Source organism: Jaculus jaculus, chromosome 12 (assembly GCF_020740685.1).
Source record: "Jaculus jaculus isolate mJacJac1 chromosome 12, mJacJac1.mat.Y.cur, whole genome shotgun sequence".
Taxonomy (NCBI): domain Eukaryota; kingdom Metazoa; phylum Chordata; class Mammalia; order Rodentia; family Dipodidae; genus Jaculus; species Jaculus jaculus.
In genome coordinates, this window is record NC_059113.1 from 26902094 (window position 1) to 26920604 (window position 18511).

General features: G+C 39.7%; 1 protein-coding gene across 1 annotated transcript in view; it reads left to right on the forward strand.

Moving 5' to 3' along the window:
* LOC101600783 (disintegrin and metalloproteinase domain-containing protein 32) overlaps positions 1-18511 on the forward strand; it is a 117432-nt gene that overhangs the window by 32787 nt on the left and 66134 nt on the right. Inside the window, exons 10-11 of the mRNA XM_045130575.1 lie at positions 7411-7492; positions 11320-11456. Coding sequence (XP_044986510.1) covers positions 7411-7492; positions 11320-11456 — 219 coding nt within the window. The remainder of the gene's footprint in view (positions 1-7410; positions 7493-11319; positions 11457-18511) is intronic.

Below are 18511 nucleotides of genomic sequence, written 5' to 3' on the forward strand. Positions count from 1 at the left end.
AGATGAAAATGGGAACATGTGGAGTCAAAATTTTCTCTGCTTTTTCCATTCTCATATTCAGGAATAAATATCTCCCTTTCCCCAGCTAGTCCACATTTTAATATGATTTTTTGGTGGCCCTCTGAGTTTAATTCGGGTCACTTGCATGAGCATGAGTGAGGGGTTACTTATGGGAGCACGAACCAGTTACCAGTGTCTACACCAGAGAAGAAGACAGCTGCTCCTCTCTCAACACCCTTTGATTGCCATGAATGCCTGTGGGACAGGCAGGGGGTTAGGCCCATTTCTGTCCACAACAGAACATCAGTGGTATCATTCTTGTTCAGGTCTTGTGTAGGTAATCTGGAAGGTGGCATTCTACAGGGCTCTTCCCCATCTTCTGGCTCTTACATCCTTTTGTATCCGTCTTCTGTTATGTTCTCTGAGTCTTGAATGGGGGGTGGTGATATGCTTGTCCCATTTAGGATGGAGCATTCACTAGTCCCTTATCCCCAGCACTTTGACCAGTTTTGTGTCTCTGCAGCAGTCTCCATCAAATGGAGAAGTTTCTCTCAGCAAAGTTTGGAGAAGCATTAATGTAGTAGGGCTATGTAAGGTTGTACTTATGCAGTATAAAAAGCAGGGAAAAAGAAGAGACAGAGAGGAAAAAGCTGTGATGAAAGGAAAGGTATATGAATTGTGAACATGAAGAAGGGTATTGTAGAGTGCCATTCAGAATGATCCTAAAACACAATGAGCAGTTTGCAGACAAAAGAAAAACTAACTATCTCTCTCTTTCTCTCTCTACACACACACACACACACACACACACACACACACACACACACGGAAGAGTCAAGATTATTTTGTGACAACTGAAAGGATAGTCATAAAAAATAAAAAACTAAAACTGACAAAAGAACTATATCAAGCAAATAATAAAGATTGAAAACATGCTAAATGTACATATATAAAAGAAGAAAAATACTGCATTTATAAGTCTTTCTTCCTTGTGGGATGGGTTTATAATTCTTTGCCTCTCTGTGATGTTTCACCTGGCCAGTTGTACTGATAAGGGAGGTACAATTTACATCCAGCTCAAATCTGTAACACCAGACTTAGGGTCTGGACTATCTCAGTGGAATTCAGAACAGTCACTTTGTGGAGTTTGTTTCTAGCCCACCTATGCTGGGTTGAGTGGAGAGTCAGTCCTTTCCGTGGTGCACTCATGGGTAGGCTTGGCTATGTTATGTGTGGGGAACATGCAGGTGGCAGCACTGACTCCAGCTGCAGTCTGTGTTTGTTCTGTGGTGCTGCTGTGTGGGGAGTGGATGTGGCCCGGTGGTTCTTACATCCTCTGCTTCAGCTTCCTCTGATTCTGGAGATCCTCAATGTGTATGGAGAAGCTCTTCCAGGTGGCTTCCATAGCTTGGGCTGGCAGGGTCAGCCTGGGAGGAGAAGCTCTTCACTGCTGGTACCACCTTATTTGGCTGGGCATGTGGATTTGGCCTGATTCACAGCAGCTCTCACCAGCTTCACCTTGATGATCTCACCTGGCTTAATCTGTTCACTTACAGACCTTGCCTCTTGCAAGAAAAGAGCTTGTTGTTTATTATATTGTTTATTATACTTTCCCTGGGTTTCACTGGAGAAGTTTCTAATGTTTCATCTTCTTTTCTGCATCTTCTTTCTTCTTACTATTTTTTTGCTTTTATTTGATTGATTAATTTGTTACATCACATGATTTGATTTCAAGTTTAGAATTTATTCATTGGCAATTAGATCTAGTCAGTTGTAGAGGCTCTCAGTTATACTTTTATTTTATTTATTGAGTTTGTTACCTCCAAGATTCCTGTTTTATAATCAACCTACTGAATTTCTAATTCATGTAAGGAATTTTTTTTTCTAATTTTGTATTTCATTGAGTTTCTTTAAAAGCATTATCAGAACGAGGTTACTTCCCATAGTGAGCAGTTGTTGAAGGAGACCTATAGCATCCCAAACAACACAGACCATTGCCAAAGCACCTGGTTACTTGGTAGAACTAAAAAGTAAGACCCTGTTGTTGAATACACCCCAGGCTGCTGTCTCAGAATGTGGAGAGGCTATGTAGAAACCGAGGTGGAAGCCAGTCCTTTCCTGGCGACCCTCGTGGCACTAGAGCGTGCTATGGGACCTACTGGGTGAGAATGGTCGCCAGCAGTGCGAATAAGCAGAAGACCCTGCAAGTTATGTAATGAACTAGCCAGAAAAGGAGGACACACCTGCGCAATAGTGGCACATAGCCTTTATGGGTAACCCACTGCCCTCTGATTGGACATGAAGCCTACTCAGTGAGAGGGAACTAACAACTGGTATTGGGAACCAAGGAAGAAGTCCATGGCCAGAAAACTCACAACCTCCAGAGAGAAACCCCATTGCTCTCTGGAGAAGTAGAGCGAGCATATACATCAAAACATCTCTCTAATTTCTATGCATACCCCTTAATCAAAGGTTCTCTTTCTCTTTCTCTTTCAGTAGAAGAAACTATTTTATAGGTAGAAAATAGTAGAGATCCAAGATCCCTTAATATAACAAGAAAAGATAACTAACTATTCACCACAGATGTGCCACCTCTCCCACATTTGCTGGGGCCCAGGAGGGAGTAGTGATATGAGTATTGCTCCCAATCCTATGGTGACAACCAGCTTCAGGGAAATGGTGACAGACACTATGGTAAATCAAAACACATAGAAGTGAAGAACTCAACACTAAACCAAAAAGCTATCAGACCTGCCAAGGCTTGGAGATTGTTGTGGAAGAGGGGCTGGGAAGATTGTAAGAGCCCCAGGATGAGTAGAAATATCCTGAGGCACAGCTTTCTCCTTCCCCCAGAGACTGACTGAGGCTTCTTCGGATGTCTCTGGGATTGCTTTTAGTCTGTTGAACAAAGTCTATCTTGGATCACAGCTGACTTTGACTGGAGAGATCAGAGAACAGATGCTTGACACTCAGCTCTCTTTATGAAGCATTGTGTGTGTGTGTCTCTGCAATATCTCTACCTTATTTTTCTAAATCCCATGCTCATAAACACTCTACCAGAGCAAGCTGCTGTTTTCCTTTTTGTTTTTTTCTGGTGTGAAGTACACTAACCACCTCTTGTTATCTATCTCATTGATGTCACTAATACTTAAATTATTATAAGTGATGTTGGTAAAATATTTATTTTAGTGGTTTGTTTTATTTCAAACATTTAATAAAATATTTTATACAGCAAAGATAAAGCTTTCTATGCCAAACTGTCAATACAGTGCTAAAACACTTTTTAAAATTTGTGTCTTTTAAAAAATTTATTTATTTATATGGAAGAGGAGAGAGAGAGAGAAAGAGAGAGGGAGAGAGAATGGGCATGCCAGGGCCTCCACCTTGTGCATCTGGCTTATGTGAATACTGGGGAATCAAACTTGGGTCCTTATGTTTCACAGGCAAGCACCTTAATGGATAGGCTATATCTCCAGCTCCTATGTGTCTTTCTTTTGTATTTCAAATTTTTTTATTAACAACTTCCATGATTATATAACATATCCCATGGTAATATCCTCCCTCTCCCTACATCCCCTTTGAAACTCCATTCTTCATCATATCCCCTCCCCATCTCAATCAGTCTCTCTTTTATTTTGATGTCCTGATATTTTCCTCCTCTTATGATGGTCTTGTGTAGGTAGTGTGAGGCATGGTGAGGTCATGGGTATCCAAGCCATTTTGTGTCTGGGGGGAGCACATTGTAAGGAGTCCTACCCTTCCTTTGGTTCTTACATTCTTTCCACCACATCTTCTGCATTAGGCCCTGAGCCTTTGAAGGTGTGATAGAGATATTACAGTACTGGGCACTCCTGTCACTTCTTTCCAGCACCATGTTGCCTCTGAGTCGTCCCAAGGTCACTTCCTCTGAAAAGAGAAGATTCTCTACCAAAAGTGAGAGTATCATTAATACAAGGATATGAACTTCAAGAGAAGTGCTTACTGGGCAGTTTGATAAGCATAGTATATACCTTTAGCCAGACAGCAGCAGCTGTTACATCCCTAGGGCTCATGACTACCCCTGTTTTAAGTTTTCAGTGTCAGTGATGTATTCCTTCCCATGGAGTGGGCCTCCAGTGCAATTAGAGGGCAGTTGGTTTCCACCATGAGAGATGTATCACTGTTGCACCCATTGGCTCATTTGGCCTGGCTTGCCCTCCTTCCACCTTTCCTTTACTCAATCTTTTCCCCTGACCTCACTTTGGGCCTTTTCACCCCCATTAACCTATTCTTCTACTTACATATATACAATACCATCCTATTAAGTACCCCCCTCCCTTCCTTTCTCTTCCTTTTATATCTCTTTTCTAGTTTACTGGCCTTTGCTACTGAGTTTTCTTCCTACTCACACAGAAGTCCAATCATCTGTAGCTAGTATCCATATATGAGATAGAACATGCAATGTTTGGCTTTCTGGGCCAGGGTTACCTCACTTAGTATAATCCTTTCCAGATCCTTCCATTTCCCTGCAAACTTCATTTTTCTGTACCATTGAGTAGAACTCCATTGTATAAATGTGCCGCATCTTCATTATCCACTCATCAGTTGAGGGACAACTAGACTGGTTCCATTTCTCAGTTATTGTGAATTGAGCAGCAATAAACATGGTTGAGCACAAACTTCTAAGATAATGTGACGAGTCTTAGCATATATGTCTAGGAGTGCTATAGCTGGGTCATATGGTAGATCTATTTTCAGCTGTCTCAGGAACTTCCACACTGATTTCCACAATGGCTGGACCAGATTACATTCCCACCAACAGTGTAGAAGGGCTCCTCTTATTCTACACCCTCACCAGCATTTATGGTCATTTGTTTTCATGATGGTGGCCAAGCTGACAGGAGTGAGATGGAATTTCAACATAGTTTTAATCTGCATTTTCATGATGACTAGGGATGTAGAATTCTTTTTTAGATGCTTATATGCCATCTGTATTTCTTCTTTCGAGAACTCTCTATTCAGCTCCATAGCCTATTTTTAATTGTTTTGTTTGATTTCTTATTATTTAAGTTTTTGAGTTCCTTGTATATCCTAGATATTAATCCTCTATCAGATGTATAGCTGGCCAAGATTTTTTCCATTCTGTAGGTTGAATCTTTGATTTATTCACAGTGACCTTTGTTGTACAAAATCTTTGTAATTTTCATGAGGTCCCAGTGGTTAATCTGTAGTTTTGTTGCCTGAGCAATTGGGGTTATATTCAGAAAGTCTTTGCCAAGACCAATATGTTGAAGGGTTTCCTCTAGCAGTTTCAGGTCTGACATTAAGGTCTTTAATCCATTTGGACTTCTTTGAGCATATTTATAATTATTCTTTTGAAATATTTCTCAGGCATTTCCTCTAACTCATTCTCACTGGAGGTCATTTTTGATGCATTAATACTTCTTGGTGGGTTCATATTCTTGATTTTGTTTCTTGTGTTATAATGTATATATTTTTGCATCTTGGATCAATTTAATGCTTGGATTTTTAGTTAGCTGCAGTATTATTAGATGTATCAATCAATCTGATGTTATATTTCTTCAGGATAGGAACTTAAGCACTAGGTGTGGCTTTCAAGACTCTCAGAGTATCTACAAAAATGACTCTATGTGTTGGGTTTGCCTGCTATGAGAGTATTCAAGTAGCCTGAGTGGAACAAAATACAGGTAGATTCTAAAATCTAACTAAACAATGCACAGTTTCAATGAAAAACAGTACAAAGTATTTATGCAAGAGTAGGTATTATGACAACCAGATCCTCTAATTGTCCCTTAGGGTGTGTAGTGCTCCACACCCTTAATCCTGACAACAAGGAGGTTAAGATTTCTGGTCTGTAGAGGGTTCCAAGTCAGCTTGTGACCAAGCAAGACCCTTTCCTAATGTATAACAGAACAGGAAACAAAGCCAGTATAAATCAAGAAGAAACAAATAACTAGGCCAAAATATAGCTTATTTAAGAATGGCAAATCTGACCATCCATCGGATTTAACATATGGAAGGTACAATTAGCACCTATATACCAGGTTTATTTGGCGGTACTGACCTGGTGTAATCCCAGTTACCTTTTGGGATGATTTCGGTCTCAGTTATGCTGCGCTCCTGCTTGGGTCCCTCTTTGGTGCAATGTGGGTTCAAGTAGGCTGGCTGGGTCATTGGATTGCTGCTCTGGTCTCTGGTGCTGGGTGATGTGATCTCCCTTCTGCTGGTCTCTGGTGCTTGCTGGCACTTGCACTGGTGGTGGGGGAGGGAAGGCTGTCAATGGTGGTTTTAGTTCTCCCTCTGGTCCACATGATCCTCTACTTTGTGATATGCTCCTCCATTGTTCACTGCAGCTCTCCATGTTTCTTAAGTTTGGGAAAAGCTCTGGTGTGAGTGGAAAATCCCCTCACCTGGCTTTCCCTGCAGCTCAAGCCAAGCCTGGCGGCTGTGGCCTCACAGACCTGGTGCCGCTGTTGCTGGAGCCACTTCTGTCTGCCTATGTGGTCTCTGGATGCTCTGGATCTCTCCTACTTCTCTGCTGCCATTGGTAATCACTTTTTAGTAGAAGAGTGTATTTTGCTGCTTTTTGTTGGCTCTTTCTCCCCTAGGCTGCTTTGGCATGGTTCCTACATTGCCCTCTTAACCGGAAGTCTGTCTTTATCTTAATCAATTAAAAAAACTAGAAGTGTTCCTTTTTTAAACTTTTAAAAATCTTAGTGGTTTGCTTTGCATCCTATGGGACAATTCATGAAAAGTTTAGAACGGTGTTCTCACCTTATGACCATTTATATGGACTTTTACTCCATACTTATTAATAGTGGAGGAAAAAAGTCATTTTTCTAAGAAACTGTTAGATTTTCTTATGTAAAAGTGACTTGTTTTGATCTATGAATTAATTTTTGTCATTGTCATTTAAGAAAATGTTTTTAAAAATATTTTTATTTATTTGCAGGGGGGGTGGGAAAGAATGAATGAGCATACCAGAACCTCTTGTTGCTATAAATTCCAGATGTATGTGCCAGTTTGTACATCTGGCTTTATGTGGTACTGAGGAACTGAACCTGGGAAGACAGGCTTTTCAAGCAAATGTCTTTAGTATTGAACCATCCCCCAATCTCTGCTCAAGAAAATGTCTTTGATCATATTGTTTGACAAGCAAATATGCTATCATTAACCCAAGGTGGTGAGAGAAGTAAGCCCATGGAAAGGTGAGCTCTCTTGAATCTGTTTAAAATCAAGAGTATTTAGTTCAATTTAGAATCTGAAAAAAATCAAGGACATATTTGACCATTGGACCTCAATTTACTTCAACCCTAGAATCTCATGAATTAGAGACTTAAATTAACAGAGATTTTTTCACATTTAAGATGTTCCATAAAATTAATGATAAATTGATGTCTGTATGCTTAGTTACAGTGATTATCCAGATTATGTGGGAGCTGCATTTCCTGGGAAGATGTGTGTAACCCGTTACTCTGCAGGAATTATAATGGTAGGTAGTGATTTTAACTTTTAAAAAACATTAAAACATTTAAGTGTTATTAACATGACAGCACATACTTTATATAGTTTGCATTTATAAATTTCAATTTTTTCTCCTAACTATAAAAAAATTGAAATAAATGGAAGGCTTATTTAAAATGAGTAACGTCTTATCTGTTTTTGAGCATATTTGGAAGGTAAATTAAAATTAAAATATTATAAATACAAATTTATGGGAGCTAGGAAGATGGCTCAGTGGATAATGATCCTTATTTGTAAGGCCTGCTGACCTGGGCTCAAGTCAAGCCACCATGTAAGTCAGTCAGGAAAGTGGTGCAAACATCGGATATTCCTTTGCAGTAGAAGAGGCCCTGATGTTCCCTTCCCCCACTTGTGTGAAAAGAAATAAATAGTTTTTTAATATAGGCTTTTTCCTCAAATAGAATACTGAATCCTGAAGAATTATCTATAAGGAAGTTTGTATGCCAAATAAATTCTTGTTTGCAGACATAAAATTTGATAAATATTGCTGTAAAATACTTTCAAAATCAAGCTGGGCATGGTGGTACATAACCTTAATCCCAGCATTCGGGAGGCAGAAGTACGAGGATCGCCATGAGTTTGAGGCCACCTTGAGACTACATAGTGAATTCCAGATCAGCCTGGCTAGAGTGAGACCCTACCTAAAGAAAAAAGAAAAAGACCCTTTCAAAATCAAAAGAAACACAATTTGCAATAATCATCCTTTAAAATGTTTCAATTTCTGGGCCTGCCTCAGTAGTTAAGAGCAGTACCCACATAAAGCCAGACATGCAAAGTGGTACATGATTCTGGAGTTTATATGAAGTGGCAATAAGACCCTGACATGCTCATTTCTCTTTCTCTCTCAAATAAAATTAAATAAATAAACTTTAAAAATGTTTTAACTTCTCAAATATATTTTTAAAAGTTTTATGAGTATTTAAATATTTAAGTGATTATAAATGAATTACACTAACAATAGTAAAATCACATGCTTTGAGATCATATAGCTCTCTGAGCAATACTTTCTGAATCACATTTATGTAGTACATATTTAAAAAGTTAACCATGTCTGGGCTGCAGAGATGGCTTAGCGGTTAAGCGCTTGCCTGTGAAGCCTAAGGACCCCGGTTCAAGGCTCGTTTCCCCAGGTCCCACGTTAGCCAGATGCACAAGGGGGTGCACGCGTCTGGAGTTCGTTTGCAGTGGCTGGAAGCCCTGGCGCGCCCATTCTCTCTCTCTCCCTCTATCTGTCTTTCTCTCTAGGTCTGTCGCTCTCAAATAAATAAACAAAAAACAAAAAAAAAAATTAAAAAAAAAAGTTAACCATGTCAAATTTGTTACGTACATACAGAAAAATTTAAGGAACATGTAATAATCTTTGAGAATTTCTTGCTACTAGTAAATGTTTCCAAGATTTGACAAGTCTGCCAAACATTTATTAACTGCCCATGAATCTATACTCTCAGGCCAACTCTCCTTTTAAGCCACATTAGCAACCAAAGGTGCTACCTAAACCTTTGCCCAATCTGGACTTGAATTCGACATCCTGCTGCATCCTCCTACCTAGCTGGAGTTACAGAGGCCAGGTGTTTGCTGTGGCACCTGGTTTCCACCTGGCCTTCAGCAAGGCTGTGATGTCCTCTTATGGTTGCTGCCAGCATGTCTTGCTCATCCAGTCATAAATAAGGTTCATGAGTCTTCCTGTCTTAATAAAGTTGTCAATTCAGTGTCAGAAGAGAAATTGGGTTGTGGGAGAGACAGCAGCTTTGGAGGGGGGTGTCTATTTATTTTCTCTAAATTGATGTTTCTATAAAAATCCAGCTTTATGGTTTGTGGATCAGGTTATGTATACTTCATGATGAGACATTTGGCTCAAAATTACTTCATGCCTTATTGTCACATTTTTATCTTGCAGGGACAAGTATCAATCTAGGCACTCTTTATGGAGTAAATTGTTTCTGAGCACCTTATCTAAATAAGTCCTATGTTGTTGCTAATATCCAAATAAGGACATCAAACATATAGTTCCCATTTTGTCACACACTGGTATATAACATCAGAAAGAGTGTCCTGACACACTCAACTCTAGAGCCCCTAAGAACTTCTCTACTCTACATTACTGAAAAGGTCACTGAGTGTTGCCAAATTTATCTCCTACTTTCCAGCGCCCCATACCTTACTACTAAATACTTGGTAATACTTGCTACTTGCTGCATATTATCACCAAGACAGTGGGGCCAGAATGGTGTTTTGTGGGCTGTAAGGATAAGAAAGGTCACTCTGGACTCGATTAGCACAGACAGCAGCAGAGCCACAGACAAGGCAAGGTGATGATGTGTGCCCTGGTTGCCTTCCAGTAAAGGCAGACTGCTTCTGATTGTGCTTGCTGCTGTTGGATTAAACAAAGGGAGCTGTACCAGTTGCCAGAAGCTATGTTGACTCACCCCAGTGAAGCAATTTTGCTAGTATATCTGTTCCAAACATCATTCTGGAAATGGAAGGTGATGGTAGAATGTCTCTGGTGTTCTTTTGGATTCACAGTAGATGCATCTGTAACAAGGTCCTGATAACTACATCGTCCCCAGTGGCCTGTGATTTTTAAGTTGACTGCATAATCTTTATTATACTTAGCAATAAAATATCATTATCTTTCTTACAACTTTGTGTCCATGGGTGCCTTATCCATGTTTTGGCAATTATCTAAGAATTTATGGTGTTAATGTATACTATGAATTAACCCTGTCCTCTTTCTTGTTGGCAGAAAGTTATCTGTTCACTAGGCCAGTACATAACTAGCTTATCCATAGACATTCAGAGGGTTTGTCTTTTTCTGATTCCAGTTGCTTTGTCAATAGTGGGTCCGGCAGGAAGCACAGAGCAAACTATTGAATAGTGTTCTGTAGCCACTTTATGAGCTGGAAGAAGACCACATGAAGTCTATTAAAGGGATATAAGAGCTATTTATAAAAAAGCTGGAGAGGGGTGTTGGAGAAATGGCTCAGGGGTTATGGCATTTGTCTGCAAAGCCTAATGACCTGGGCTTGATTCTCCAGTACCCATATAAAGTGATACATGCATTTGGGGTTCATTTTCAGTAGCTAGAGACTTTGGCATGCCCATTCTCTCTCTGTGTGTCTCTTTTCTCTCTATCTCTCTCTGTTTGCAGATGAATAAATAAAAATATTAAAAAAAGAAATTAGGTAAATTGGAGACTATATAGTTCATGTAGCCAAAAGTCTCGTGAAAACTCTTCATCAACAGTTTTTGGGATGGGGGAGTCAGGTTCATCAATGCTGAAGCCATGGGTATGTTGCTCATTCTCCAGTAAATAACCTTCAACCCATAATCATTCAGGCAACCCTAATTTGACTCAGTGGGCTAAAGAAAAAGGCATGAGAGGAAGATGGGATCTGGTGGGGACAAAGAAGGATGTTAGTGAGAGGGGAAATGGATAAGAGAAAGCAATTGGGGTAGTAAGATCAAAACACATTAAATACATGTATACAGGTGTCACAAATGAAAAAAGAAATACTTACTTTAAAAATATCAAGTAGATCCTTTGTGTAGCAACCTAACAGTCATGTTAGGTGTTCAGTGAATAAATTATGATCAAGCTTGGCTTGACCTGCTTGATGTGCTTTTATTTTAGTAAACTTCCCTAAGAAGAGCTTCAGCTTCCAGGGCTCTACCCAGGGGACCATGTTTCCCTATTCTCAAGGGTTTGATATGAACATAAAAAAAATTACTATTAGATAAACCTTTTCCCATCATTCAATGAAATGTCTTTCCTTTGGCATTTCTTTTTTGTTGTAGTTTCCCAAGGGCTTGACTTTGGTGAGCTTGTCAGTTATTGTTACCCAAATGCTGGGCCTCAGTCTGGGAATGTCATATGATGACCCAATGTCATGTCACTGCTCCAAAATCATCTGCATAATGAATCCAAAGGCTATGTAAGTTTAAAAAATATTCACTTTTCATATTTATTTGTTTTAAGTGTATTACCTTATAGCACAAATGAGCTTTCATAAAGGGATCGAGTTCATGACAGAATGTATACCTATAGTTTTCAGTGAAAGAGCCATGTGGATATCCCATTAAAAATTCCAGCAACCATTAACTGCTTCTCATGGAACCCCTTCCCCATCTATGACAGAATCACGATGAGCCAAGGCCATGTGCAGGCTATCATAGCTGGTTTGAGTACATGAGCTCCCCAGCTGTGTTATGCCCAGAAGACAACGTTCCTTCACAGTCTATCCCTCTTTGCAGACCATCTTCCACAATGTTCCCTGAGCCTTGGAAGTGGTGACACAGTTGTCTCATTTAGGTCTGAGCATTCAGCAGTCACTTCTCAGCACTTTGACTAGTTATGAGTCTCTGCAATAACCATTACTCATTGTAAAAAGCAGCTTCTCTGACCAAAGCAGAGAACAGAACTCATCTCTGGGCATAAATACATAAATAGCAACTTGATGGGTACATCACGTCCATTTATCAAAATGACAGTAATAGCTTCCCTCTTAGGGCTTTTGACCCAGGCTCGTGGGACTAGGTGTGAACTTCTTCCTGTGGAAGGTCCACAAATACAATCAGAAAGAAGGTGGTTACCCTCATAACATTTTTTTAACATAACAATATTTTGTCAGTGGAAACATCTTGCCTATCAAGTCAGCACTTTAGCATGCTAGGCCCCAGCTGAGTAAGATTACTGATATTTCTCCCCCATAGCCTGCATAGCACTTCCAGCACTATGACAGTTGGTCGGCAGGGAGGGGCTTCACTTTAGCTCCACCTGGATTCTCTATGTCCTGCAACCACTACACGTGGTGTTCAGCAGTAGGGTCTTAACATGCAGTTCTGCTAGGCAACCAAGGATGATGCCAGTACGCTGTTTGCTTTTGGGGTCCTCATGTGCCTCTCTGGTAAATAACTCTTAGGGAGGCAGCCCACCCCTGGCTTTAATTACCCACACAGGGTTCAACCTTGTGGTAGTTTGAATCTATGTCCTCCCATAGACTTAGATGTTTTATTAAAGTTTGTAACCTAGATTTGCAGCCATGTGGCTGGAAGATGGGTCACTGGGGATATATCCTGGGGTCCAGTCCTAAAATGTATTTGGGGGAAGATCTGAATTATAGACCAAAGAACAGTCTGAGTTCTGGTGGAGGCCCTGCTGCTTGCTGTTTGCTTCTGGTTTTGTGCTTGATTGTGGTGCTGTCTGTTTGGTGGTGTCTCTGTGCTTGGATATATGAAAGGGGGTCAGCCTTCTCAGCCATTGTGGAACTTCCCTTGGATCTGTAAGCTTCAAATAAATCCCTTCCTTTCATAAACTGTGTCTGTTTGGAGGTTCATTCTAACAACATGGAACTGACTAAATAAAAGTTTTTAAAAAATCTTTTATTTTGAATTAGCTTTCAAAGTAGTATGTTTCTTTATGGCTTTTCCATACTTCCTTGGTTTTGAATGGCCTTCCCTTGTAGTGGGGTCTGGTGTCGCACAAGTAAGACCACTAACTCACAAGGTGCTGGGTGTGAACCGACATGTGGTAAGGCTGCACATCAGAGGGCGGGACCCCTGAGAGCAGCCCCCAACTGCTTGGAGTACCAGATTTTATTGGAAAAAAGCTATAGAATGTTTATGGCAAAAACAGGATGGGAGTTAAACCATAAATCACTATTCACATTTAACAGTTATAGCCATAAAAGTATTTTTAAACATAATGGGGAATTTGGGGCATTAAAGTAGAGACATTCTATTATTAGAAGATTATAGGGAAGAAAAAAGAAAAGGAACTTGTGAGCAGGTCTGTTGATCAGTTATAGGAAGCACATGGGGGGTGTGAGGTAGGCCTGTAACCAGGAGTCTCCCAGTATCCCACCTATCTGTCCTTAAGTATTTTGTTCAAAAATGCAGGCCTGGGGTAATGCCATTCAGACCAACAGAGCCTCCTGTTCACCTACCATCTCCATATGCTGGAGCAAGTGTTTCCTTCTACTCTTTTATGAGATCCTACAAGGAAGTGACTTCTATTTTGCTCTAAGCTAGATATAAAGAAATGTAGAGAAATATAGCATTTTTCTCTCTTTACATCTCTACTCCCTTTTCTTTCTTACCCCCTGACCCTATCCCTGCTAAATTTTCTACCCTCAATGTTCTCCCTTTCCACTTTCATATAACATGGGCTCTATGCTGGTCCCCTACCTCACCCCTTCATGCCTCTTTTTTCTCTTCTCATGGCCCATTTCTTGTTTCTTGGGCTCTACACATATCTTCTTTGACATTATTGTGAATGGGACTTTTCACCTGATTTCTTGGTCAGTGTGGTAGTTTGAATGGATGTCCCTCAACAGATTCAGTTTTATTCAGTTTTATGTCACTGCAGGTGGATCTTAGAGTCAAACCCCAAGGTGTTACTGGGGGCAGATCTGAATTCCAACATAAGGTATACAGAGAGCAGTCTGAGTTCTCTCTGGGCTTCCTGGAATATTCTTGATTGTGGTGTTGCTGGTGGTCATTCTTTGCATGGATTTGGTAAAGGAGGCAGCTTCCATTCCATTATGGAACTTCTCCATAAATAAATAAATAAATAAATAAAGCTTAAATAAATCATTTCCTCCCATAAATTGTGCCTGGTTTGGAAGTTTATCCCAGCAATAGGAAGCTGACTATGACAGAATTGGTACCAGAGAGTGGGTTGTTGCTGCATGATCAATCTGACCATGTGGAATTTGGTCTTCTGGAACTTTTGTTTTGGAGGAATAAGTATGGAATTGGTACTTGCAAATGAAGGTGCCTTTCCAGAGTGGTAAGACAAGTTTTATAGACTATTCTGGTAAGAATTTGAAAAAAACTAAGTGCAGAGAGAATTGTATTTGGAGGCTTTGCTTATGGACTTTCTGAGGGAAAGGAAAGACTATAGAGAAGTTTGTTGGAACTAGGCTTTTGGCATAAGGGCTGCATTCTTCTGCCCAAGCCCAGGAGTTTCATCAAAGTTAAATTTACAATGGATTGATATGCTTGGCTGCAGATATGGAAGTAAGAGTCAACTGTTTGTTTCATTGATTCATGGATTGTTGTTTTGGTTTCCATTTCATTAATTTTTGCCCTAATCTTTATTATTTCTTCCTGTCAACTAATTTTTGTTTTGCCTTGTTCTTTTTTCCCCAAGTATTTAAGGTGAAACATTAACTTATTTACCTGTGACCGTTCTAATTTCTTTCTTTCTTTTTTTTTTTAAATTTATTTGAGAGCAACAGACACAGAGAGAAATACAGATAGAGGGAGAGAGAGAATGGGCGCGCCAGGGCTTCCAGCCTCTGCAAACGAACTCCAGACGCATGCACCCCCTTGTGCATCTGGCTAACGTGGGACCTGGGGAACCGAGCCTCGAACCAGGGTCCTTAGGCTTCACAGGCAAGCGCTTAACCGCTAAGCCATCTCTCCAGCCCTCTAATTTCTTAATATAGGCACTTAATACTATAAATTTCCCTTTAAGGACTGCCTTCATTGTGTCCCAAAGATTTTCATATGTTGGGCTCTCATTATCATTTTACTTTATTAATTTTTTATTTCCTTCTTGATTTCTTCAGTGATCCACTCATCATTTAGTAGTGTATCATTTAGTTTCCATGATTTTTTGTATGTTCTATAGCTTTTCTTGCTATTGATTTGTGGTTTGATCCCATTGTGATCAGATAGAGTGCAAGGAATTATTTCAGTTTTCTTGTATTTGTTAACATTTATTTTGTATCCTAATATATGGTCTGTTTTCTTTTAAATATGGTCTGTTTTAGAGAATGTTCCATGTACTGATGAATAGAATGTGTAAATGTCTGCAGCATTTGGATGAAATGTCCTGTATATATCTGTTTGGTCCATTTGTTCTATGACTTCATTTAATACAGATGCTTCTCTGTTTATTTTTTGCTGAAATGATCTGTCAATTGATGAGAGTGTGGTGTTGAAGTCACCCACTACAACTGTGTTTGGTGTTATCTGTGACCTTATTTCTAGTAGCATTTGTTTGATGCAGTTGGGAGCCCCCATGTTATATATGTTTAGATTGTAATGTCTTCTTGTTAGAGTTTGTCTTTAATCAATATAAAGTGATCTTCCTTTTCTTTCCTAAATAATGTTGGATTGAAGTCTACCTTGTCAGATATTTGGATAGCAACCCCTGCTTGTTTTCTAGGCCCATTTGCTTGAAATACTGTTTTCCATCCTTTCACCCTAAGATAGTGTCCATCCTTTGTAGAAAGGTGAGGTTCTTTTTTTTTTTTTTTTTTTCGGTGCTGAGGACCGAACCCAGGGCCTTGCGCTTGCTAGGCAAGTGTTCATCCACTGAGCTAAATCCCCAACCCCAAGGTGAGGTTCTTGGAGGTAATAAAATGAAGGATCATGCCTTTCAACCCACTCTGTAAACCTATGTCTTTTTGTTGGGGCATTGAGGCCATTGATATTAAGAGTGATTATTGAAAGGTGTGTATTTATTTTTGCCATTTTTTGTTTTGTTTTGTAGTTCTTTCAGTTTTCCCTTTGCTTTCTTGTATTAACTAGTCTTTGCGTATGGTTTGTTTTTTCCAGGTTCCTTATAAGTGTGCTTTCTTTCTCTTCAGCATGGAGCATCTTTTCAAGTATTTTCTGTAGAGCTGGCTTTGTCTTCAAATATTCTTTAGCCTGCTTATTTTGTGGAATGTCCTTATTTCTCTGTCTATTTGAATGGATTGCTTTCCAGGGTAAAATAACCTTATTTGATAGTTGTTTTCTTTCAGAACTTGGGATACATCATTGCAATCCCTCCTGGGTTTTACATCTTGTGTTGAGTAATCTGCTGTGATTCTATGGCCTTGTCTTTGTATGTGACTTGATTTTTATCTCTAACTGCTTTCAATATATTTATTTTGGTTTGTGTGTTTGGTAGTTTAATTACAATATAATGAGGAGAGGTTCTTTCCAGGTTTTGTCTGTTTGGTGTTCTAAAGGTTTCCTGTATCGGCATTGGCATCTCTTTCCCAATTTAGGGGAAGTTTTCTTCTATGATTTTGTTGAAAATGCCTACTATGCCTTTGAAGTGAAATTCTTCTCCTCTTACTATACCCTGAATTCTTATGTTGGATCTTTTCATACTGTCCTGAATATCTTGAAATTCCCATTCATATTTTCCTATTAGTTTGTCTTTCTCTTTGTTGGACTGCATTAGATCTGCCACCTGGTCTTCTAGTTTACATATTCTGTCCTCTCCTTCATCCATTCTACTGGTGAGATTTTCTGCAGAGATTTTATTTCATTAACTATGTTCCTCATTGTTAGTAATTCTGACTCGTCTTTTTTTTCTTAATTTTTTTAAAATTTATTTATTTGAGAGTGACAGACACAGAGAGAAAGACAGATAGAGGGAGAGAGAGAGAATGGGCGCGCCAGGGCTTCCAGCCTCTGCAAGTGAACTCCAGACGCGTGTGCCCCCTTGTGCATCTGGCTAACGTGGGACCTGGGGAACCGAGCCTCGAACCGGGGTCCTTAGGCTTCACAGGCAAGCGCTTAACTGCTAAGCCATCTCTCCAGCCCATGGTCTTTCTTTATTATTTATATTTCCTTACTTATGTCTTCTTAACCTCCTCATTTTATTAAATTGGCATCCTGTGTCTTATTTCATTCCTTTGATGTCCTCTTTGATTTCTTTGAACATTTTTATAATCTTTATTTTGAAATTTTTCTTAGGTGTTTTCTAAATCAGTCTCACTGGAGGTCATTTCTGATACCTTAATACTTTTTGGTGGATTTATATTGTCTTGATTTTTTTGTGTTTCTTGTGTTGTAATGTACATATTTTTGCATCTTGGATTAATTTAATGCTTGAATTTTCTAGTTATCTTCCATATTATTAGATGTACCAATCAATATGTTGCTATATATATGTTCTGGGTAGGAGCTTAAGGTGCTAGATATGGCCATTTAGACTCTCAGAGTAACTACAAATTTGACCCTAGATATTGTGTTTGCCTGTTATGTAGGCCAATTCTAAAATTTAACTAAACAATGTACACATTCAATGAAAAACAGCGCAGAGTATTTATGCAAGAGTAGGTATTATGACAATCAGATCCTCTCACAAAGTCACCATCCCTTAGGATGTGTGTTTCTCCACACCCTTAATCCTGTCAACTAGGAGGCTAAGATTTCTGATCTGTTGAGGGTTCCAAGTCACGTTTATGACCAAGTCATACCTTTCCCTAATGAATGATAGAAGAGGAAACAGTGGCACTATAAATCAGGAATCAAAAAGTGACAAGCCCAAAATATAGCTTATTTATGAATGGAAAATCTGACAAGCCATCCATTTCAACATATAATTTATCCTGACATGGAATGTGCAATTAGCATATAATGTATCTTGACCTGGGGTAATCCCAGTTATCTTTTAGGATGGTTTTGGTTTCAATTATACTACACTCTTGGCTTGGGTCACTTTTTGCTGTGCTGTGGGCTCAGGTAGGTTGGCTGGGTCACTCGGTCATGGCTTTGATCACCTATGCTGTAGGTGCAGGTGAGCTCCCTTCCTCAGGCCTCTGGTGCTTGCTGGCACTTGCACCAGTGCTGGAGGAGGGGAGGCTGTGGATGGTGGCTGAAGTTCTCCTACTGATCATGATCCTCTTCCTCATGAGGTGCTCTTTTGTTGGTCCCTGGCATCCTCCCTTCATTTTTCTTGAGTTTGCGAGGAGTACTGGTGTGAGTGGATAATCCTCTTTCCTGGCTTTTCCTGTGGCTCAGGCCGAGCTTTGCTGCTATGGCCATGCGGACCTGGTTCTGCTGCTGCTAGAACCACTGCTGCCTGCTTCTGTGGACTCAAGATGCTCTGGATCTCTCCTACTTCTCTGCTGCAATTGATAATTTCTTATACACCTCACTTTTTAGTAGAATAGTTTGTTTTTCTAGGTTTCTTTTTAGCTTTTTCAAATGATTGTAATCTTGTCACATTGTTTCCTTAATGAGTATGAAGTGGCCTTCT